This window comes from Rhinoraja longicauda, chromosome 8 (assembly GCF_053455715.1).
Source record: "Rhinoraja longicauda isolate Sanriku21f chromosome 8, sRhiLon1.1, whole genome shotgun sequence".
NCBI lineage: Eukaryota > Metazoa > Chordata > Chondrichthyes > Rajiformes > Arhynchobatidae > Rhinoraja > Rhinoraja longicauda.
The window spans coordinates 28,915,635-28,940,258 of NC_135960.1; the positions used below are offsets into that span (position 1 = coordinate 28,915,635).

Consider the following 24,624-nt stretch of genomic DNA (forward strand, 5'->3'; position numbering starts at 1 on the left):
AAGTATATGAGGCAAGTACTGTAACAGCATTTAAAAGACACTTGGGCAGGTTTTGAAAAATATGGGGCAAACGCATGCAGGTGGGACTAGTGCAGATGGGGCATCTTGGTCGGCATGGGTAAGTTGTGCTGAAGGACCTGTATGACTCTAAGACTATAACCAATTCAGAGTCCAATGCAGATCGTTGCTGAGATAGGGGTTTGGGTAGGGTTGTGCATAATGAGGATCGATGAGGCATTTTAGTCAGCATGGACTAATTTGGTCTGTTTTAGTGCTGTCCTACTTTATGATTTCATGATTCTTTTTAATATAATCTGAGGAAATATATTTTTAAACATGAATGGAGTCAAGTGAAAAAGAGATTGGGCAAGAATGAGGTTTTGAAGTAAAGGATCAACCATAATCTTACCAAATCGAGAGGAGATATGAAGGGTGCAATATTGACTCCTGCCTGTTGCTTATGTTTTCATGGTCTAATGCTCCTTTGTTTACACCGTCAAAGCTTGTAATAATTTTAGAATTTTCTATTAAATTAACCCTTTGCCCCAATGAACATATCTTGGAATCCTTAAACATAGAAAATAGAACAGTGCAGAACAGGAACAGGACCTTCGGCCCATAATATCTATGCTCAACATGATGTCAAGTAATCTCTGCCTGCACCTGATCCATCGCTCTCCATTCTTTGCATATCAATGTGTCTATTTAAAAGCCTCTTAAATATCACTGTCTTATCCATCTCCACCATCATTCTTAGCAGTAGGTCCCAGGTACCCACCACTGTCTGTGAAAAACCTTGCTCCGCAGATCACCTTTCTACTTTCACTTTCTCACTTTAAAACTATGTCTTCTAATCCTTGACATTGATTAGCCATCCTATCTACGCCTCTTAAAACTTGATATGCATTTTTCTGGTTGCCCCTCAGCCTCCAACACCAGGCAAAGAGTGGCAATAAAGGGGGCTTTTTCCTGGTTGGCTGCCGGTGACTAGCGGAGTTCTGCAGGGGCTGCTGATCTTCACGTTATATATTAACGATTTGGATGAGGGGATTGAAGGCTTTGTGGCCAAGTTTGCGGATGATACGAAAATAGGTGGTGGGGCAGGTAGTGTAGGAAAGCAGGGACTCTGCAGAATGACTTTGATAGATTGGGAGAGTGGGCAGAGATGTGGCAGATGGAATATCGTGCAGCAAAGTGTGGAGTCATGCATTTTGGTAGCAGGAATAAAGGTGTAGATTATTTTCGAAATGGAAAGAGAATCCAGAAATCGGAGGTGCAAAGGGATTCAGGATTACCAAAACGTTAATCTGCAAGTCGAATCGGTGGTAAAGAAAGCAAACGCAATGCTAGCATTTATTTTGAGCGGGCTTGTACACAAAAACAAAAATGTAATGCTGAGGATCTATAAGGCGTTTGTCAGGCCGCATTTGGAATATTGTGAGCAATTTTGGGCACCATATCTGAGGAAGAATGTGCTAGCTCTGGAGAGGGTCCAGAGGAGGTTCACAAGAATGATCCGAGGAATGAGTAGGTAAATAATGATGAACGTTTGACTGTTTGATGAGCGTTTGGGCCTCTACTCACTGGAGTTTAGAAGAATGAGGGGAGACAGAATAGTGAAAGGCTTGGATAGAATGGATGTGGAGAGGATGTTTCCACTAGTGGGAGAGTCCAGGACTAGAGGTTATAGCTTCAGAATTAAAGGACTTACTTTTAGGAAGGAGATAAGGAGGAATTACTTTAGTCAGAAGGGAGTGAATCTGTGGAATTCTTTGCCACAGAGGCCTGTGGAGGCAAAGTCAGTGGATATATTTAAGGCAGAGATAGATAGATTCTTGATTAGTATGGGTGTCAGAAGTCATGGGAAGGCAGGAGAATGAGGTTAGGAGAGATAGATCAGGCATGATTGAATGGCGGAGTAAACCTGATGGGCCAAATGGCCTAATTGTGCTCCTATCACTTCTGATCTTCTGATCTTATGGTCTGATGATCTTATGAACACACCAGAGAAAATAGTTTGGGTTTGTCCAACCTTTCCTTATAGCTAATGCTCTTTAATAAAGGCAGCATCCTGGTAAACCTGTATGTTCTCCAAAGCCTCCACATCCTTCCTGTAATGGGATGATCAGAACTGCACACAATATTCCAAATGCGGCCTAACCAAAATGTCATGGAGCTGCAACATGACTTCCTGACTCTTTTACTCGATTCCCCAACTGAAGATGCAAACATACCATATACCTCATGAATCACTCCACCGGGCCTCTTTCAGAGAACTGTGTACTTGGATCCCAACATCCCTCAATACATCTTAAATTTAACCATCATTCCTCACCACATGCCAATACCTCCATCTTATCCGCTTTTAATGATATCAACATCCTTGTTCATACCCTGGCAGAACCATTGCCTTCTACAAACATAGGATATTTCAGGAGCCAATAACAAGGATTTAGCTCAAATTTTCTTTGAAGTTGAGAACTGTTCTTGGTATCACCTATCTAGCACTTCCACCTTGTCACTTTATAACAGACAATGTGAAGAATGACATCTGGGAGAGGGACACAGACCTGAAGCAACATAATTGAGGGCATTCCTTTCACTCCATCATCTCCAGGGATTTGACGATAGGGCATTCAGTAACAGTAGAGCATAGACTTGGCTTGTGTTGAGCTGCAAATCTCTCAACGCTGCCAAGATTTTCTGGGCATCATTCCAGTAACAATAACCATAACTCATCCATTGTCAATGGGTTAAACTTAGAGCTAACATGGCAGTGTTTAGTTAATCTAATCTGATCTGTAAACCAATAGTGAGTGATGTTTTCACACAGTGATGTTGAGTATTTCTGAGTAGTGCTGACCATTGAGGTGATCCACTGTGCCATGCGTGGATGTACCTGTTCAGTGGTACACTGGGGGCAGTGGGTTCGTGTTGGCTGAGTCCAGGGTGGTTTTATGGGCAGCTCGTGAACTGATGGTTTCTCTATCTGCCGGCCAAGTTTGTGTGGGACACATTTCCCAGTTCACTGCCAGGAACGCATCATTGCAGTTTGCTGAAATATAAATCTGAAACGTGCAGGTAAACAGTTGGCAACAACTGCAAGTATCTGAGCTTGCACGAACTGAAACCTTCACACTGTGACTGACAAACAAGATGCTGCAGAGCTCCAGTGCGGTCTCTGGGAAAGTTATATCAGAATGTGTCGTTCTGTTCAAGCCACCTCGTGCCAGAGTAATCAGTGGTACAGTAAACATCTGACGTGCTCATCGCCCTGTGTTCACCATCCCCCTGTGTTAATGGCCAGAGGTTTAAATTATGGACCCTTGGCTCAGTGTGGACCACAGCCATGAATAGATCCTCACTGTATTTCAGCTCTTCCGCTCAAACCTCTGCACACAATGAGTTCAGGATGCTGCAGCATTTACAGATGAGCAATGTCTGAAAAGAAAGATCAGCCCCGTCACAAAGCATTCTCTGCGACGTATTCCGGACGACGGAAGTCATTCAGCATTCCGAGCGTGGGTGCTTCACCCAGCGATTGGACTTGGACTGGGAATTGTTGACTGTGGTTCTGAAACCTGTGGTCAGGCTTCCTGGCTCCTGGGCTGTGTGTAGGCTTCATGGTCCATGTGGAAGAGGAGGGGAGAGCGAAAGGGAGAACGTGAAAACAATTCATGGAAGTAAACAGTTCAAGGGTAACTGCCCAGGGAGCAGGTGTCAACATCCGCTCAAAAATAGCCATGGTGTTTTGCACAGGAACTAGGTTATCATGATTGCCTGTAAATATTGACTCTGTGTTAACCCTTGGAATGTCCCATTACTCTTTGGGGAAACTGTCCCTATTTTTATTTTCTATAGCTTGAGTTATTTCTGTACCAGATAGAACTTTGCAGCATTGACTGGGGCCGTCGTTGAAAAGGATCCTGATCTGAAATATCGACTGTTCATTTCCCTTCTCAGTTATTGTTCCATCTACTGAGTTCGTGCAGCACCTTGCTTGTTGCTCCAGATTCCAGCATCTGCAGTCTCTCGTGCCTCCATTGAAACACCAAGTTGGCTATTGAACTGTTTGAAACAAACTGGCAGTTGAAGTCATAGAGTCATAGGGTGATACAGTGTGGAAACAGGCCCTTCGGCCCAACTTGCCCACACTGCCCAACATGTCTCAGCTACACTAGGCCCATCTGCTGGCATTTAATCCATATCCCTCCAAACCTGTCCTATCCATGTACCTATCTAACTGTCTCTTAAATGTTAGGATAGTCCAGGCCCCAACTACCTCCTCTGGCAGCTTGTTCCATACATCCACCACCCTTTGTGTAAAAAGTTACCCCAGGGAGAAGGTAGGATCACTCAAGATGATAGGAGAGAATTTGTGCTTGAAGTCTGGGATTGTAGGTCAGGTACTAAATGAGTGCTTCGGCATACACCAGCATCTGCAGTTCCTTTCTACACAATCAAGGTAGGGTGGTGGATGTTGTCTACATGGATTTTAGTAAGGCATTTGATAAAGTCTCCCATGGTAGGCTGGGAGGTTACTGGGAGACCTGATAGAAGTATATAGAATTATGAGAGGCTTAGATAGGATAGAAAGAGTTATTTTTTCAAGGGCTGAAAATTCAAATAATAGAGCATAGCTTTAAGGTGAGATGGGCAAAGTTCATAGTGTGAAGGGTTTAAATGGGGTCCAATTCCTCAAAAGTGATCAGGAGAGTTTTCTTAAACAGTATGTGGAGGCCCCCGCACGTGAGAGGGCAACACTGGATTTGGTATTGGGAAGTTGGGAAGGGCAAGTTAATGTAATGTGTTGTGGAGGAGCCTTTTGGGACCAGTGACCACAGTTCGATTAGGTTTAAGATAGTTATGTATCGGGACGGAGAGGGTCCACGTGTTAAAATGCTCAACTGGGATAAGGCCAACTTTGAGGGTATGAGAGAAGGTCTCGCTCATGTTGACTGGAGCAGGTTATTTGAGGGGAAAGAAACATCGGTCAAGTGGGATATTTTTAAAAGTGTACTGAAGAGCGCTCAGGATGTGTACATCCCCATTACAGTGAAAGGCAAAACAGGCAAATGTAAGGAAGCTTGGCTGATGAGGCAAATTGAGACGTTAGTCAAAAACAAGAAGGATGCATGAGACAGATATAGGCAGCTGGGATCAAGTGCATCCCTGGAGGAGTTTCTGGAACTACGGAGCAAACTAAAAAAGGAGATCAGAAGGGCACAAAGGGGCCAGGAGATAACTCTGGCGGGTAGCATAAAAGACAATTATAAAATATTTTATCAATACATAAGGGGGAAAAGGGTAACTAGAGAGAGAGTGGGACCTCTCAGGAATAAAAGCGGTCACCTCTGTGTGGAGCCACAGGAGATGGGCAAAGTCCCCAATGAGTATTTCTCCTCTGTATTTACCTAGGAGAAAGACTGTAGGACGGAGGAAATTGGAGCAGTCACTGGAAGTGTCTTGAGAGCAGTCAGGTTACCGTCGAGGATGTACTGAAGGTGCTGTCGTGTTTGAAGGTAGACAAATCTCCGGGGCCTGATCAGATATATCCGAGGACATTGCAGGAAACCAGAGAGGAAATTGCAGGAGCCCAGAGGATTGGAGGGTGGCAAATGTTGTGTTTCTTTTCAAGAAGGGCTGCAGGGAAAATGTTGAGAACTATAGGCCGGTGAGTTTAACATCTGCAGTTGGTAAGTTACTGGAGAGTATTCTGAGGGATAGGATATACAGGCATTTGGATGGGCAAGGGCTGATTAGGGACAGGCAGCATGGTTTTGTACGTGGGAGATCGTATCTCACAAATCTGATTGAGTTTTTTGAAAATGTGACCAAAAATGTTGATGAGGGCAGAGCTGTAGATGTTGTGTACATGGACTTGAGTAAGGCGTTCGCATGGTAGGCTGCTCTGGAAGGTTAGGTCTCATGGGATCCAAGGAGAGTTAGCTGAATGGATAGCAAATTTGCTCAATGGAAGGAAGCAGAGGGTGATGGTGGAAGGTTGCTTCTCAGAATGGAGGCCGTTGACTAGTGGTGTGCCTCAGGGTTCGGTGCTGGGCCCATTACTGTTTGTCATCTACATCAATGATTTGGATGAGAACATACAGGGGCAAGATTAGCAAGTTTGCTGATGATACAAAAGTTAGTAGTTTTGCAGATAGTGAAGATGGTTGTGAACGATTGCAGCAGGATCTGGATCGACTGGCCAGGTGGGCGGAGGAATGGTTGATGGAATTTAATACAGAGAAGTATGAGGTGTTGCATTTTGGGACATCGAACAAGGGCAGGACCTACACAGTAAATGGTAGGCCCTTGGGTAGTTTTGTGGAGCAGAGGGATCTAGGATCTAGGAGTACAGGTGCACGGTTTCTTGAAAGTCGAGTCACAGGTAGATAAGGTGGTCAAAAAGGCTTTTGGCACTTTGGCCTTCATCAGTCAGAGTATTGGACATAGAAGTTGGGAGTTGTATAAGACGTTGATGAGACTGCATTTAGAATATTTTGTTCAGTTCTGGACATCATGTTATAGGAAAGATATTGTCAAGCTTGAAAGGGTTCAGAAAAGATTTACGAAGATGTGGCCAGGACTTGAGGGTGTGAGCTATAGGGAGAGGTTAAGTATGCTGGGTCTCTATTCCATGGAGCATAGGAAGTTGAGGGGAGATCTTTGAGATATACTAAATCATGAGAGGAATAGATTGGGTGTATGCAGAGTCTTTTACCTAGAGTAGGGGAATCAAGGACCAGAGGACATAGGTTCAAAGTAAAGCGGAAAAGATTTAATAGGAATTCGAGGGATAACCTTTTCACACAGAGGGTGGTGGGTGTATGGAACAAGCTGGCAGAGGAGGTAGTTGAGGCTGGGACTATCCCATCGTTTTAGAAACAGTTGGACAGGTAGGACAGGTTTGGAGGGTTATGGATTAAGCGCAGGCAAGTGGGACTAGGGTAGCTGGAACATTGTTGGCCGGTGTGGGCGAGTTGGGCCAAAGGGCCTGTTTCCACACTGTATTAATCTATGACTCTATGACTAAGTTCATAAGTTCATGTGATAGGAGCAGAATTAGGCCATTCGGCCTACCACATTTCTCCCCATAACCCCTGACATGGGAGAACCCCTGACAAAGTTTAAAGGAGATGTGTGCAGATCGTTTATTACACAGAGGGTGGTGACTGCCTGGAACGCGCAGCTGAGGGAAGTGGTTGAAATAGATACATCCGTGGCATTTAAGATACTTTTGGATAGGCAAATGGACTTGCAGTGAATGGAAGGATATGGGTTATGTGCAGGTAGATAAGTGATGGTCTTGGCATCATGTTTGGTGTAGACATTGTGAGCTGAAGAGCCTGTTCTTGTACAGTCCTGTTCCATGTTGTATGTTTTATGTCCTACAACACACCATCACAGGTAATTGTAACACTTTATTTATTTTACAGAGTGATTAAAGAATCTGCCGATTTCCTTTTCCATGAAGCCAGTAGAACAAAAAATAGGATGTGTGTAGCACAGATACCAATTGACTGCCAGTTCCCTTTTTATGTTTTGCTTGTAATGTGGTTGTTCTCATGTTATTCTGTTAGTGTGGTTCTTGTCATGTTATGCTATGGAATGACTTGGTACCACCTCCATTGGCCAAGTTGTTTCAGCCCTGAAGGATATAACTGTCAAACGGTGTGTGTGGCAGGTGCTGAGACGACCATCCTCACCCAATCTACTTGAAGCATTTCAATGCTTCAATGGTACCTGAGTACAGTGAAATTTTTTGTTCTCCTTGCAGTTAAGTAAAATTATATTATACTCTGGCAAAATCATAAAAAAGTACAAAAGTGCGACGATTGTAATAGTAGACTTCACCAAGGCAGTACACAAAGAGTTGCCACAATTCCAGCGCAATCTTGTACCCTCCAAGTTTCCAGTTAGACTTTAGACTTTAGAGAAACAGCATGCAAACAGCGTTCGGCCTATCGAGTCCACGCCAACTAGTGACCATAGAAACATAGAAAATAGGTGCAGTAGTAGGCCATTCGGCCCTTCGAGCCTGCACCGCCATTCAATATGATCATGGCTGATCATCCAGCTCAGTAACCTGTACATGCCTTCTCTCCATACCCCCTGATCCCTTTAGCCACAAGGGCCACATCTAACTCCCTCTTAAATATAGCCAATGAACTGGCCTCAACTACCTTCTGTGGCAGAGAATTCCACAGACTCACCACTCTCTGTGTGAAGAAATGTTTTCTCATCTCGGTCCGAAAAGACTTCCCCCTTATCCTTAAGCTGTGACCCCTGGTTCTGGACTTCCCCAACATCGGGAACAATCTTCCCGCATCACCTCCATACACATGCATCATCCTACACACTAGAGACAATTTACAATTTACAGAAGCCAATTAACCTATAAATATGTCTTTGGAGTGTGAGAGGAAACTGGAGCATCAGGAGAAAACCCATGCAGTCACTCCGCGAACCTACAAAGTCCGCACAGACAGCCCCCTCAGTCAGCCCCGGCCTCTGGCGCTGTGAGACAGCAATTTTACTACTGCGCACTGTGCTCTTAAACGCAATGTGTTCTTAAAATAGTCTTATCGTAGAACTTTAAAGGCCCATTGTCCTGGTGGCAGTACTGATTCAGTATTGTAGACGTCAGCATGGCTCAGCGGTGCTGTTGATGTCCTCCATTGCTACTCTATCCACGGTAACATCAATGGGAGTAACAGTTGCACAATCTGTGTGGAGGCAAAGGTGTGCCTTCATACTGAAGGCAGCCTCTGTCTTGTGTGTCACCATAGTCATGCTAACTGTGAGACTCATAACACATCTGAGAGCCAGCCATTCATGGACCATTAATTCACCTTGGACCATGAGCAACAGAGAAATATACACCACTATAGTCTGCAACACCTATGGCTCACTCTACCAATGCCATTGGCAGTGGAGAGTAGGGACATTTTACATGAAGCTCCTCTTAAAACTGTTAAAGTAGCCTTCTACGATCATTTCTCCTCATTATTTATCCATTCCAGTGCCAGAAATCCATTAGTTTCAACCCTGAAAGTATCCTGTTAACCACCACTAAATCAAAGGAGATTTCTGAACTAGTGAACTTTATTACACTCGATGCTATGTTGTGCTCTTTATTCAGGGGTGGGGGGGGGGGGGGGGGGGGGAGGGTTGTGGTCACTGTTCAGGGGTGAGAGAAGGAGAGTTGTGGTCTCTGTTCAAAGTTGGGGAAGGGCTGAGGTCACTCTTCGGGGGTGGGAGAGGGAGAGTTATGGTCACTATTCATGGGTGGGGGACGGTTGTGGTCACTGTTCAGGGGTGGGGGATGGTTGTGGTCACTGTTCAGGGGTGGGGAAGGGTTGTGGTCACTGTTCAGGGGTGGGGAAGGGTTGTGGTCACTGTTCAGGGGTGGGGGACGGTTGTGGTCACTATTCAGGGATGGGGAAGGGTTGTGGTCACTGTTCAGGGGTGGGGGAGGGTCCTAGTCACCATTCAGGGATGGGAGAGGGAGGCCTGTGGTCACTGTTCAAAGGTGGGGGAGAGTTGAGGTCACTTTTCAGGAATGCTGACCTGCGAACCTCTGGGACCATGAGCCAGTTGCTGTAAAATTGCAGGTTTCTGTGAATATTCCTGAGCTTTGCTTAGTGAACATCCCTCAGGTCCAATATTGACATTCAATGGTATACGTTTAGGAGGTGTTTTTTGCCTGATCTCAGATGTTCTGTACGTTGATGGCAAACGACTTCAGTTGTAGGAGTTGGACACACATCCAGTTAGCAATTAAGGCACAAACATGGAATTTTCTTCTTCCCAAAGCTCTGCTGATATTTACAGCTGGAAAAGCAGAATGTTGGTAAAGATTTTGCCGTTCATTCATCCTTGTGTTAAAATGCTTCTTCTGTGAAATGTCCTGATGTTAAGGACTCATTTCTCCTGCAAGGAAAAGTGGAAGCATTTGACTGAGCATTAAAGAACATGGAGATTTGGTTGAAAAGAGGAATGAAAAACATCTGTACACATCAGTTACAAAGTGAATTGAAAGTGCGAATATGGAGAATGTTTCTTATGTGATTACACCATTGTCACCATCTCCACATCTCAGCCAGCCCGCCCCTCACCAGGTACTCTCCCCTACAACTGTAGGGGGTGTAACACCTTTCCCTATGCCTCTTTTCTTACTTCTATCCAGATAACTCAATAGCCCTTCCAGTTGGGACAAAAATTTACGTGCAGCGGCAGCGTGATTGCCTGCCCCGGAATGTGGGGCTTGGGTCGGCCCGCCGCGGACATTTCACCGTCCAGCGCGGCCTGAAATAGGCCGCGGGATTTTTCTCTGCTGGGCAGGGGCTTCAGTGTCGGGAGCCACGACCGCCCCGACGTGCAGCAACAGCGGCAGCGACAGCGTGTTCACCCGCCCCAGATCGCGGGGCTTGGGTCGGCCCGATGCAGACGTTTCACCGTCCGGCGCGGCCTGGAACGTGGCAACGACACCAGCCTGACCGCGAGAGAAGATGGCAGGGGAAGGGAAAAGACATTCTGGCCTTCCATCACAGTGAGGAGGGGACTGGAGGAGACTCACTGTGATGGATGTCTCTTTTTTTTGTGTGTTGGTTGGGGTTGTGTAATTTGCTTGTTTTATTGCTTTTATTATTGGACTGTGGGTGACTAAATTTCGTCCAAAAAACTTGTTTTTTTGGATGACAAATAAAGATATCTTGAATCTTGAATCTTGAATCTTCCATTTTCATCTGTTGCATTCGTTGCTCTCGACGACCCCTCTAGAACACCCCCTTATATTTCACTTCGATAGCTTACAACCCAATGGTATGAACATTGAAATCTCCAATTTCAAGTAATATCCCCAAACCCTTGCTACTCTCTTTTCCCAGCCCCACCTCACCCTAATGCACATGCAACTCTCTCACTATCTCCCATGACCCTAGTCACACTGCTCCTTTTCCCTCCTCCTTATGATCATCTTCCATTCCCAAATCCCAGATTTCCCCCTTTATTCTCCATCTTATCACATGCCCCAATCGCATCCCCTCCCACCTTTATTCCTCCCAGGGACTTTATATTTCTCTCCTTTTCTTTTGTCATCTGATACCTTTTTGGTTTCTTTTCACCTCAGGGCTTTGCCACTTACTCCATCGATCTACCAATCAGCCCTCCCCCTTGTTCACCTGTATTCACCTATCACTTGCCAGGCTTTACCCCACCCCCACCACTCTTTTCTAGCCTTCCTCCACTCAGTCTGAAGAAGGGTCCTGACCCGAAGTGTTGTCAAACCATTATCTTCACAAATGCTGCCTGGCCCGTTGAGTTCCTCCAGCACCTTCTGCTCAAGATTCCAACATCTGCAGTTTCTTGTGTCTCTGCCTGCTCCTTTAATCTTCTCTGTTTACCACCTCCAACTTTGGTTACGATCCCCACCTTTCTCTTCCCCACCTGGCATTGTGAATCCCCATCCCTTCCCCTCACCCAATTCCATCAGCTTTCTTCCCTCTACTTCATTAGGCTGAAGAAGGGTCATGATCTGAAACACCATCTGTCCATTTCCCTCCACAGATGCTGCCTGACTCGTTGAGTTTGCATGCACATATGAGGTTTAATGGTCATAAGGGCAAAATGGACAGTGTGTGGCAACCTTTGGACTAAGTCTCTGTTATGTAGAGAAAGCAACAGCAGGATCCTGGTCGAGCTTGGAAATTAGAGTCATCAAACTCAGTGGTAATGATGGACTTTCTTCAGCTCAGAGATTATCAAGGTTCAGTGAACCTCTTCGATACATCTCTCAATGATCTGAGAACAGTCATTACCTTGAAACTTTACTTGGAGTGAAATGTTCAGGAGACCAACTCCCTATCTTCTTTGTTTTCAGCTGATCCGTGTTGCACCAGAATTAGCAAACAATTTAATGCATCACAATGGACTTGTTTTCTAATTGTGTTTTGCACTAATGCCTTGTTTTACAGTCTTACTCTTTTCACTGTCTTGCACAACTTATGTATAATTTCACATTTTGCATGTTGTCTGAGTCTATGTGCCTGTGATGCTCTCTGCAAGATTTTCAATATAACTGTACCTCCATATACTTGTGTAGCAGATGACTATAAACTCAACATGACCTGACTTCCACCGGGCAAAGGGAAACATTGTACGTGCTCCAAATGTGACAGGTTCTATATGTATTGGACAATTAACACATGGCACTGGAAACATGGTTATGACAGGGTTTTGAAAGCCACTTAACCAAACACTGAACCATGTGTGTGCGGTGCAGTTGGTGGAGCTGCTACCTCACAGTGTCATGGACCTGGGTTCAAACCTGACCTCGGGTGCTGACTGTGTGGAGTTTGCTAGTTCTCCATGTTACCACGTGGGTTTCCTCTGGGTGCTCCGGTTTTCTCCCACGTTACAAAAATGTGCGGGTCTGTGGATTAATTGGTCTCTGTAAATTTCCCTTAGTGTGTGATAATAAAAAAGGTGGATGAGAAAGTGGGATAACATAGAACTAGTATGAACAGGTGTTGAAAGGAGCTGCAGATGCTGGTTTATACCAAAGTTTGACACAAAGTGCTGGAGTAACTCAGCAGGTCAGGCAGCATCTCTGGAGAAAAAAGGATGGGTGATGTTTAGGGGCAGAAGAAGGATTCCGACCTGAAATGTCCCCCATCCTTTTTCTCCATAGATGTTGCCTGGCCCGTTGAGTTACTCCAGCACTAAGTTACTATCTTTAGTGTGAAAAGACGATCGATGATCGGCGTGGACTTGGTGGGCCGAAGGGCCTGTTTCCATGCTGTATCTCTAAACCTATTTCTCTAGTTGAAACTAAATTAAGCATACTGTAGATGAGGCACTGACTGTAGTGTCCTCCCTCAAACAACTGGGGCCAATGGCTCTGACAGTTCACTCCTCCTGTTGAAGTTGCAAGCCTTGGCTAGAAGATTGTTCAAAACAACTAGTTTACTAAACAGATGGAGCCCTTCCTTCTCAAACTAACTGAACAGAGCAGTGCTTGTCCTTTCCCCATGTGAGAAGTGAACAAGTGCATGACCGTCCCAGTGTCCCAGCCGCAACTATTTCACTGCAGGATGGGCAGGCACATCTGATGTCCAGAGCCATGGGCTTCCATTCTAGGTAATGGATCACAAGCAGGCAACTGATACAGGGTTGATCCATGACAAATGGTTGTGATCCACAAGAAGCAGCAGGTCATATCTTGAGGCACCCCACCCCTTACTCTTACACCCTTGGTAATTCGTCAGGCCCTGTCAGCTATGCGGTAGTTTGGTTTATGGGTTTGGTTTCCCTTCTGTCGTCCGAGTCGGCCATTGCCGTCGAATGCGGGTTCTGTCAGAATCAGAGGAGATATGCAGCAGAACGGAAGTTGCTCCTGTAAGGAAAGGAAATTGAGGCCAAAGAAACTGTAGGAATGCCACAGGAAGTGCCAGAGGGTGTGGAGGGATCTGAGGTGACTGTATGGTGGTCAGATGATGACGAAAGGAATATTTGTTTTAAGCCACAGTTAATGTTGCACAAAACTTTGGAAAGCTCTTTGACCATGAAACTGGGGTCATCTAAGGACATGACAGAACCAAAACTGTTTCCACTCTCAGTAATCATTATTCAGTAACACACAGTTCATCAAAATGGTTTGCTCCCTTCCATTCAAGATGCAAGGTTTCACTCTGATAAATGTTTTTTTCAAATGGTCAGCGAAAGAAGAGAATGTCACATCTTCCAAAGACTGAAAGCTTCACATTGACAAAATGCACTTTAGTAGATGGGCATCATTTGGTTTCTCTCAACCAAGCTCATCTAGCTAACACCAGTCTCAAAGTAATAGACAGCCTGAGTATTTTTTAAATACTTTTTGTAGAGTGTTGCCAAGGCCAATAAGTGTTGCTCATCCCTAATTGTCCTGGAACTTGGTGCTTGCTTGGTCATTTTAGAGAGTTTTCCATGCAATGGAAGGCATTTAAAGACCGCATGGATGCAGGCCACCTAACAGTAGTAGTAGAGTTGGGGATGGCATCAAACAGGAAATTAGAAATGCGTGCAACAAAGGCAAAACAGTTATAATGGGTGACTTCAATCTACATATAGATTGGGTGAATCAAATTGGCAGAGGTGCTGAGGAAGAGGTTTTCTTGGAATGTATACGGGATAGTTTTCTAAGCCAACATGTAGAGGAACCAACGAGAGAGCAGGTTATTCTAGACTGGGTATTGAGTAATGAGGAAGGGTTAGTTAGCAGTCTTGATGTGCGTGGCCCCTTGGGCAAGAGTGACCATAATATGGTTGAGTTCTTCATTAGGATGGAGAGTGACTTAGTTAATTCAGAAACAACGGTTCTGAACTTAAGGAAACGTAACTTTGAGGGCATGAAATGTGAATTGGCCAAGATAGACTGGCAATTGATTCTTAAAGGGTTGACGGTGGATATGCAATGGAAGGCATTTAAAGACCGCATGGATGAACTACAACAATTGTTCATCCCAGTTTGGCAAAAGAATAAATCAGGGAAGGTGGTGCATCCGTGGCTAACAAGGGAGATTAGGAATAGTATCAAAACAAAAGATGAAGCGTACAAATTAGCAAGAAAAAGCAGCCTACCAGAGGACTGGGAGAAATTCAGAGTCCAGCAGAGGAGGACAAAGGGCTTAATTAGGAAAAGGAAAATAGATTATGAAAGAAAACTGGCAGGGAACATAAAAACTGACTGCAAAAGCTTTTATAGATATGTGAAGAGAAAAAGATTAGTTAAAACAAATGTAGGTCCCTTGCAGTCAGAAATAGGTGAATTGATCATGGGGAACAAGGATATGGCAGACCAATTGAATAATGGTTCTGTCTTCACTAAGGAAGACATAAATAATCTGCCGGAAATAGCAGGGGACCGGGGGTCAAATGAGAGGGAGGAACTGAGTGAAATCCAGGTTAGTCGGGAAGTGGTGTTAGGTAAATTGAATGGATTAAAGGCCGATAAATCCCCAGGGCCAGATAGGCTGCATCCCAGAGTGCTTAAGGAGGTAGCCCCAGAAATAGTGGATGCATTAGTGATAATTTTTCAAAACTCTTTGGATTCTGGAGTAGTTCCTGAGGATTGGAGGGTAGCTAATGTAACCCCACTTTTCAAAAAGGGATGGAGAGAGAAAATGGGGAATTACAGACCAGTTAGTCTAACATCGGTAGTGGGGAAAATGCTAGAGTCAGTTATTAAAGATGGGATAGCAGCACATTTGGAAAGTGGTGAAATCATTGGACAAAGTCAGCATGGATTTATGAAAGGCAAATCATGTCTGACGAATTTTTCGAGGATGTAACTAGTAGAGTGGATAAGGGAGAACCAGTGGATGTGTTATATCTGGACTTCCAGAAGGCTTTCGACAAGGTCCCACATAAGAGATTTACAATATATATTAATGATTTGGATGAGGGAATTGAATGCAACATCTCCAAGTTTGCGGATGACACGAAGCTGGGGGGCAGTGTTAGCTGTGAGGAGGATGCTAGGAGGCTGCAACGTGACTTGGATAGGTTAGGTGAGTGGGCAAAGACATGGCAGATGCAGTATAATGTGGATAAATGTGAGGTTATCCACTTTGGTGGCAAGAACAGGAAAGCAGACTATTACCTAAATTGTGGCCGATTAGGAGAAGGGGAGATGCAACGAGACCTGGGTGTCGTGGTACACCAGTCATTGAAAGTAGGCATGCAGGTGCAGCTGGCAGTGAAGAAAGCGAATGGTATGTTGGCATTCATAGCGAGGGGATTTGAGTATAGGAGCAGGGAGGTTCTGCTGCAGTTGTACAGGGATTTGGTGAGACCACACCTGGAGTATTGCATACAGTTTTGGTCTCCTAATCTGAGGAAAGACATTCTTGCCATAGAGGGAGTGCAGAGAAGGTTCACCAGATTGGTTCCTGGGATGGCAGGACTTTCATATGAAGAAAGACTGGATAGACTCGGTTTGTACTCGCTGGAATTTAGAAGATTGAGGGGGGATCTTATAGAAACTTACAAAATTCTTAAGGGGTTGGACAGGCTAGATGCAGGAAGATTGTTCCCGATGTTGGGGAAGTCCAGAACAAGGGGGTCACAGTTTAAGGATAAGGGGGAAGTCTTTTAGGACCGAGATGAGAAAGTTTATTTTCACACAGAGAGTGGTGAATCTGTGGAATTCTCTGCCACAGAAGGTAGTTGAGGCCAGTTCATTGGCTATATTTAAGAGGGAGTTAGATGTGGCCCTTGTGGCTAAAGGGATCAGGGGGTATGGAGAGAAGGCAGGTACGGGATACTGAGTTGGATGATCAGCCATGATCATATTGAATGGCGGTGCAGGCTCGAAGGGCCGAATGGCCTACTCCTGCACCTATTTTCTATGTTTCTATGTTTCTATGAATCGTGGAGCTATAAAGCACAGAAACATTCCCTTTTGCCCAGTTCATCGATATCAAATAGATTACCTAAACAAGATAGTCTCACTTGCGTGCACCTGGCCAATATCCTTCCAAATCTTTTGTATGCATGTACCTATCCAAATGTCTTTTAAATGCTATTGTACCTGACTCTACTACTTCCTCTGGAAACTCGTTCCATATTTGGCCAGCCTCCATGTTAAAGTTTTCTCCGCAGGTCCCTTTTGAATCTTTCTCTTATCACCTTAAATCTATCCCCTCTACGTTTAGCCTGGGGAAAGACAGTGGCTCATCACCTTATCGAAGCCCTTCATCTATATACCAAAACTCTCGTTTGTTTGTTTGTTTGTTCCTGTACTACAGCCAAAACGGTACAAGATAGCGCGACAATTTTAGGCCCACCTTCCTCACCGTCGTCCCTTTGGTGCTAATGGAAGAAGTTTCACTGAAATCGGTGTTATATTTTTAAAGTTATTCACATTTTAAAGTTTGAATCTATCTCCTAGGGAGGGAGGGGGGAGGGAGGGAGGGGAGGGACAGAGCGGGAGGAGGAAGATAAGGGGGGTTGAGGGGGATGAAGTGGGGGGAGGGGAAGGGGGAGGGGAAGGGGGAGGGGGAGGGGAGGGGGAGGGGGTGGAGGGAGGGGGAGGGGAGGGGTGGAGGAGGGAGGGAGGATAGAGGGAGGGAGTAAGGGGGGGAGTGGGGATAGGGGGGGTGAGTGGGGGGAGGAGGGAGGGAGGATGGAGGGAGGGAGGAAAGGGGGGGAGTGGGGATAGGGGGGTGAGGGGGGAGGGGGAGGGTGGAGGGGAGAGGTGAGGGTGCTGCACCAATGCAGAAGAGGTTTGGGCCCAACGGGTCCACTTGATCTAGCGATTTTATAAACCTCTATAATGTCACTCTTCAACTTCCCACGCTCCAGGGAATAAAGACCCAGCCCCTTCTTACAACTCAATAACATTACAGAGTCTGTAATGCTGCTCAGAGTAGACTGAGTAAAGACACTCCCGTATGACATGGGTGAGACCATTGCTTTTCAATCACATTACTGATGCAAACATTTGATATCAGATTAATTAAATTCAGTGAGTTTAAATTTTCTTGTGGCAGTGGTGGGATTTAAGCTCAGGCCACAAAATGATTGGTCCAGATTTTGGGATTACATGTTCCATGATATAAACTCAATGAAGGGCGATCATTTCATTCTGCTATCCTGACAGTAAAATGAATAACGACATCCGTAAGAATATCAGGAAATATTTTCTTTGTACTTTTAATCGGTTTCACAGGACACAACACACACCAAAGGAAAGCTCATTTACAAACTATAAAATCTCCCACTTATAGTAAAATGTACAGTCAAGAATCTACAACCCACCATCCCCCCTCCACCCCCCCCCCCCCCCTATATATGAACAAGTAAAATACAATTCATAACTTCTTCTTCAATCGATCGGGGTCTTCTTGTGTTTATTCTGAGCCTGATCTGTCAGATGTTTCATTCACGGTCAGCTTCTGGACACTTATCTTGCTTCTGGAATCAACAGAATTAACATCAGTGCCACTTTTAGTTAATCCAGTTTCAACTCAGTCAATTATTGTTAATACAGATCGAAAGGCAATTATCTGACCTAAAGTACTTACATCTGCAATCTCCTCATCCAACAATTCTTCTGACTTGTTTTACACCTGGAATGAGATTAAAAGTGTTTTTCTCTTTAGCCTGGATATGTAAAGACATTTGCATATCTTTATTTTTTATCTTATACAGTCAGTAAACAAATGAGATTAACAATATTACATTTAAAAAAATGTAAAGGATCAATTGCTTAAATTTCAGAATTATGATTGAATAATGCCTCTGGAAGATCTCCTGTTTTGCAGACAATGGTCCTGGTGTCATAGAGTTACAGAGCTTTTCAGCATGGAAACAGGCCCTCTGGCTCAACTTGCCCATGCCCACTGAGTTGGCATTCTGGGTTAGTCCCCTTTGCCCGCATTTGACTCATATCCCTCTAAACCTTTCTTATCCATATATCTATTCAAATGTCTTTTGAAAGAGCCATAGAACCATACAGCGTGTAAACAGGTAACCTGTTGACTGATGAGATTATTGACCAATTGATTCTTAATGTACATTAGGATTATGATTAACATTTATTGTGTAGCTGGTATGGAACTAAACAGTTCCATAAGACTTCTGATGTCATTATATGAATACACTCTGATCCAACTGGCGAGTATAATCATCTCTGTTAAGGCCCAGTTTAAAATCCTTTGATTTGGTCTGGAATACTCCACTTCTCAGCAGGATTCACCTAATCTTGAACTTCCCCCACTATTTCAGATGAAATCCAAAATCAACAAAGCACATGGGTTGCACTTTATCTAGTTACATCTAGGTGGCACCACCTTACTGTTGTAAATAATTTGATTTTCACTTACGTCTGTAGACTCCTCGACGAGGTGCTCTCATGATTCTTGCCTGCATTTTAAAAAAAAAAAAGTTATATTCTTGGTGCAAAGGAGACAATGGCTAAGATATTGATCTTACGCAGAGGTTGTTATTTTACCAAATCCCTGAAAATAACGAGGAACTATTCTCAGATAATAGTTAAAGAAATGAGGGGTAGAAATTTCGCCTTGCTTGCATGCACTAAAGTTTAAGTTCAATTAACCTGGTTTCAGAAGAGAAATGCAAAATAAAAATGTGAAGTTACCAAGTATAGGAAAGAACTGCAGATGCTGGTTTAAATCGAAGGTAGACACAAAATGCTGGAGTAACTCAGTGGGATAGGCAGCATCTTTGGAGAAAAAGAATGGGTGACGTTAGAAGGGTCTCAACCCGAAACGTCGTCCATTCCTTCTCTCCAGAGATGCTGCCTGTCCCACTGAGTCACTCCAGAATTTTGTATCTACCTTTGAAGTTACCAAGTGTCGAGCACATGGAATGAATGATGGACTTCTAATATCTCTGTCAATGAACAAATCAGGTGCAGGTCATATTTCTATTCCACCGCTGCACAATTTTTATAAGGAGAGCCACAAGTGAAGAGATCTCAATCCAAAAAACAAAAAGCCCACTGATTTGTATAAATGTGAACTTACCTCAATACTGTTTTCACTTGACTCGAAAGATCCACTTCTCCGGTCAAATGTCCTCAAACCTCGACACTCCACATCAATGTCAACAATCTTGCCAGCGAAGTATTCAACACGGCTTTTGCAGAAACTTTTTTTCTGTGGAAGTAATGATTAACATTGCAGAATGGTAATGATAGGCAGGGGAGAAACTTCAACTTAACTCAGCATGACAACTTCCTTTGATACCTCAACATAAGCAGTTTTATGCTGCAACTCAGTGATCTCGAAAGCTTAAATTTTGAAATAAAACTCACCGCGGTCTTCTTGGTTCGGAGGTGGCAGCGGGGATGATCAAATGTCAGACGGGAATTCTTGGAGCAAACAGTTTCTTTCACAGTGAATGCTAAGTCCACGTTGTATGACATCTTGCCTGTGCGATAAACCTAGTGACAGAAAAGATGTGTGTTATTGTACCTAGTGTTCTTACTCAGACTCAATAAAGCTTAGAGCAACACATGACTTTACATTCAATGGAGGTTTTTCCTGGAATATTCCGAATTATTAAACAACATAACTAAAAGATTTAATTTATTCATACAGAAAAAATAGCCCTTTTACAGCACACTAAAGATGTTCAAGGTACTGAAGTTTTTAAAGGTAGTAAAAAATAAAGAAACAGATGAGAAACAAATGGGATCTGATAATAAAGACACAAGAAATTGCAGATGCTGGAATCTTGAGCAAAAAACAAAGTGCTGGAGGAACTCAACTGGTCAGGTAGCATCTGTCAGGGAATGGCCAGACTAACCTTCGGGTTGGGATCACTCCACAGACTGATGGAGTGGGGGGGGGGGGGGGCGGGCGAGAAAACTGGAGAGGTGGGAATGGGGCAAAGCCTGACAAGTGGTGGGCGGATACAGGTGAGAGTGAAGGGGAGGGGGAGGTTGGCAGATTGGTGGAGTAAATGACAAAAACTAGAGGTGAAAAGACGACAAAGGGTGTCAGATAAGGAAAGAAGAGGAAGAGTGAAATATAAAGCAGGAGGTAGGGATATGGGCAGAAGGGGAAAGAGAGCAGGCGAGTGGGAATAAAATGAAATATGGGATTTGGAGATGGGAGATGAGTGCCAGTGGGGGGGGGGGGGGAGAGGAAAGAGCAGGGTCACTGGGGTGATGGGAGATGGTGGGAGAAATAGGTGCGCACTCGGGTGGACGGAAGGGGAAAGAGAAGGGGTGTGTTAGGGAGGGTGTTCATTAAAATTGGAGAATTCAATTTCATACCAATGGGTTGGAAGCTACTCAAGCAGAATATGAGGTGCTGTTTTCCAGTTCACTCTGGTGATGGAGGAGGCCAAGGACAGAAAGATCAGAATGGGAATGGGAGGTAAAATGGTTAGCAACCAGGAACTCCTGGAGGCCTTGGCAGACAGAAAGCAAGTACTCAGAGAACTGGTCACCTATTCGATGTTTGGTCATGCTGATGTAAAATAGGCCATGTTGGGAGCACTGAATGCAATAGATAAGGTTGGAGGAGGTAGCATGTGAAACAATGCCTCACCTGGAAATAATGTAGACACACGTGAATCCTAAATCTATACCTCAGAAGAAATTTCAAATATTCCTTCCCAGAAGTTCCGCAATCCAAAACTCTCAAACCAGTCACTATTTATTTTATTTTAGTTTTGTTTAAAGATATAGCACAGAAACAGGCCCTTCGGCCCACCGAGTCCGCACCGACCAGCGATCCCCACACACTAACCCTATCTTACACATACTGGGGAAGATTTATAATTATACCAAGCCAATTAACCTACAAGCATGTACGTCTTTGGAGTGTGGAATGAGACCGGAGAGCCTGGAGAAAACCCACGGAGCTCACGGGGAGACCGTACAAACTCCGTACAGTCAGCATCCGTAGTCAAGATTGCACCCAGGTCTCTGCTGCTGTAAAGCAACAACTCCACTGCTGTGCCACCATGCTGCCCCACTATTATTGGGATTAAGTTCTTTATCTGATTCATCGATACAATACAGAGCTTATGCTGAAGTAAAGTAGATGATACTTTATATACTTTTCACAGTGAGACTTATTAACACCTGTGCACACTTACATCTTTCACTGCTCTTCCAGTTATACCACAGAGATTTGGGATCCTGGTGATTTTATTCAGTTTCATCATGGATGCTCTCAGAGCAGCCTTGGGGCTTGGTGCTCCTGCAGAGAAAAGAAAGGTCTTCAATTCTTCTTACATGTTAGCGAGTTATCACTGACTGAAGCTCAGTACCAGTAACTCATTGCTTTCTGAAGCCCTCCCTCTCCCCAATACCTACCTAAGCAGTGGAGGATCTGCACGGCAGCGATGGCGAGGAGGAAGGATTTCATTCTGCCTCGTGTGGGATCAGCTGGCTGGGTTCTCAGAGTAAAGTTGCTGCTTCTCTCTCTCTCTCTCGATCTGCCTTCACCTCGCTGCCTTCAGTCTTTATACCCTGCATCTCAACCACATTCAAACATTGACTCATGTTTGTCCAGCTTGTTGACTATGGACACCGGAACCAGTTGGCAGATGGGCTGTAAAATGGCAGCGCTTCTTCCAAGTATCATCATGGTGTTTAGATTTGGTGGGAATGTGGTGAGATCAGATTTCATTTCTTGGAATGTGAAATAATGAGCTGACAGAAGAGAGGAAATTATCATCCCATAATTAGGAACATGCCACATTCACATCTCCTGAATAAATCCTGGAATTATTCCATGCAGCACATCAACAGCTTTACAGGAGTGTTTCATACAAAATGTGCTGCAAGCAGATCAGACCATTTATCAGTGGGGTAGGAAAACAATGTGCACAATGTTTCATCCTCTGTGAGAACTTTAGCTGTGATATTATTGATTGGTATTGGTATTGGTTTCGTATTGCCACATGCACCAGGATAAAGTGATAAAACGTTTTTTTTTGTGCTACCCATGTAACAAACATGATTGCATTTAAAACCACACATGAATATAACAGGCAGTGCAAAGAGAAAGAAAACAGAGTGCAGAATATAGTGCTTTGGCTACAAAACAAGTGTAGATAAAAGAAGTGCAGGGGCTATGAGGTAGATTGCAAGATCGGGGATTTATCCCTGGCATATGAGACATCTGTTCAGTAGTCCGTTAACAGTGGGGAATAAGCTGTTCCTGAAACTATTGGTGTAAGCTTTCAAGCTTTTGTACCTCTGCCCGATGGTTGAGGGGAGAAGAGGGAATGGGAAGAGGGTGTGAGTGGTCCTTGATTTTCTTGGCTGCTTTTCCAAGGTAGTGTGAAGTGTAGATAGAATCAATGATGGGGGTGAAGATCCATTTAAGCAGCTGGGGTGTGAGTGTGAAGTGTGGGATGAAACTCCAGGAATATTTGCAGCTAAGTGGACATTGCTATCTGCAGTGGGCGGCCCATTCTTATCTGCAGGAGGCAGCTCATTCCTATATGTATTGGTCAGCCCTGTTCCTATATGCGGGGGCTGCATACTAGCGACAATTTACAGAAGCCAATTAACCTGCAAACTTGCACGTCTTTGGAATGGGGTGGTAACCGGTACACCTGGAGAAATCTAACGCTGTCACAGGGAGAATGTACAAATTCCGTATAGACAACACCCGCAGTCATGATTGAACCTGGGTCTCTAAGGCAGCAACGATACCACTGCAGCATTGTGCCATCCTGGATTGTTCGAGATAGAAACAATTCTTACCTGTTGTCCGTCGGTCGGTGTTGAGTGCGCATGTTCTCCCTATGACCACGAAGGCATGGGGGGGGGGGGGGGGGGGGGGAGTTGATGGGTTTATTAGCTACTATGAATTGCCCCTAATGTGTAGGTGAGTGGGAGAAAATCGGGTAGCTGTTAGGAATGTGGGAAGAACACAATGAGATTACTGTAGGATCAGTGTAAATGGGCAGTTGTTGGTCAGCACAGTCTTGGTGGGCTGAAGGGCCTGTTTCAATGTTGATTCTCTGTGACTTTGACTCAGCTTTAGTGAGAGAGGCCTATGTATTTCAGCTGCAAATTTCTTGAAATTAGAGAAAATAAGTTTGAAAGCTTTAGATCACACAGAGATTTTGTGCCAGATCAATAAATATTATGGGAGTGTCCTAATGTGCTCGTGGCTAGTCAATATTGCCTCTATGTCTACGGTTGGACTGACGACTCCCAAGTGAGCTCAGTCTAAGACCTGATAGTTGGCAGGTATTCTGACACTCGAGCCAAATTCAAGTCTTTTGCTGCAGGTTGGCTCTCCAGGTTATTCCTGTGGTGTATTTGCTGAACCACTCCTACTCCCATTTTCCTGGGAAGCCTGAAAGCTGATCCCAAATGCTAGTCTATTTCAGTCACAAGCCTCATTCCAATGCATCATGAACATGAAACAATTGTGTAATGCTTAGGTTGCAGTGTTTGGACTCTGCAAATTACATGTACATCCTCTTTGTCCCGGCATTGACCCTGTGTTTAATGGGTGCAAGGGGGATCCATGGAGTTCTTCCCCCAGAGTATGCATGTTACTTTTAACACGTTTGCAAGGTAACTTTCCCTGTTGGCTGGTATACACACTGAAACTGAGGGCACAGGCAAGTGGATTAGGTTGGAGTTCATGATAGAGAGGGATTGAAGTGATGAAGATAGGTTGGGGATGCGTTGTGGATGGAGTAATAGCAGTGTTTAAGGGAGTGACTGTGAGTGAAGAAAGTTGAGGAAGAGATGGAATTGCAACAAGGGGGTTGCTGGGGTGAGATTGAAGAGTGCGCTTGAGTACGATGGATGTTTGAAGTGAGATCAAAGAAGGATCCATTTTGGAGTGTGATTAGTCATGGGTGGGAAATTTCTGGAGTCAGTCTTGTGGTGTTGGGGTTTGGCTTGGGTGAAGGGTAACCCTGTTCAATCTAGCCCACTTGCAGTACTGAGAATGTGCTCAGCTCTTGCACACCACTGTCCTTTTCTTTCTCTAGCTGTCAATATTCTTGAGGTCCAGGAAGCAGATGCAAGAGAATATTAAACAGTTTAAACCTGTGGCACACTGCCTCACTATATATAATGCCCAAGCCATCTCTGGAGAGGCAACATAGAGACATAGAAAATAGCTG

General features: G+C 44.5%; 1 protein-coding gene across 1 annotated transcript; it reads right to left on the minus strand.

Moving 5' to 3' along the window:
* Nucleotides 1–17,869: 17,869 nt before the first annotated feature.
* LOC144596221 (secreted phosphoprotein 24-like) lies at nucleotides 17,870–21,890 on the minus strand. Its single transcript, XM_078404433.1, has 5 exons — nucleotides 21,839–21,890; nucleotides 21,619–21,722; nucleotides 19,823–19,951; nucleotides 19,533–19,664; nucleotides 17,870–17,905 (listed from the first exon to the last, which is right to left on the minus strand). The coding sequence occupies exons 1-5, from the start codon at nucleotides 21,888–21,890 to the stop codon at nucleotides 17,870–17,872; spliced, it is 453 nt and encodes a 150-aa protein (XP_078260559.1).
* Nucleotides 21,891–24,624: the final 2,734 nt, after the last annotated feature.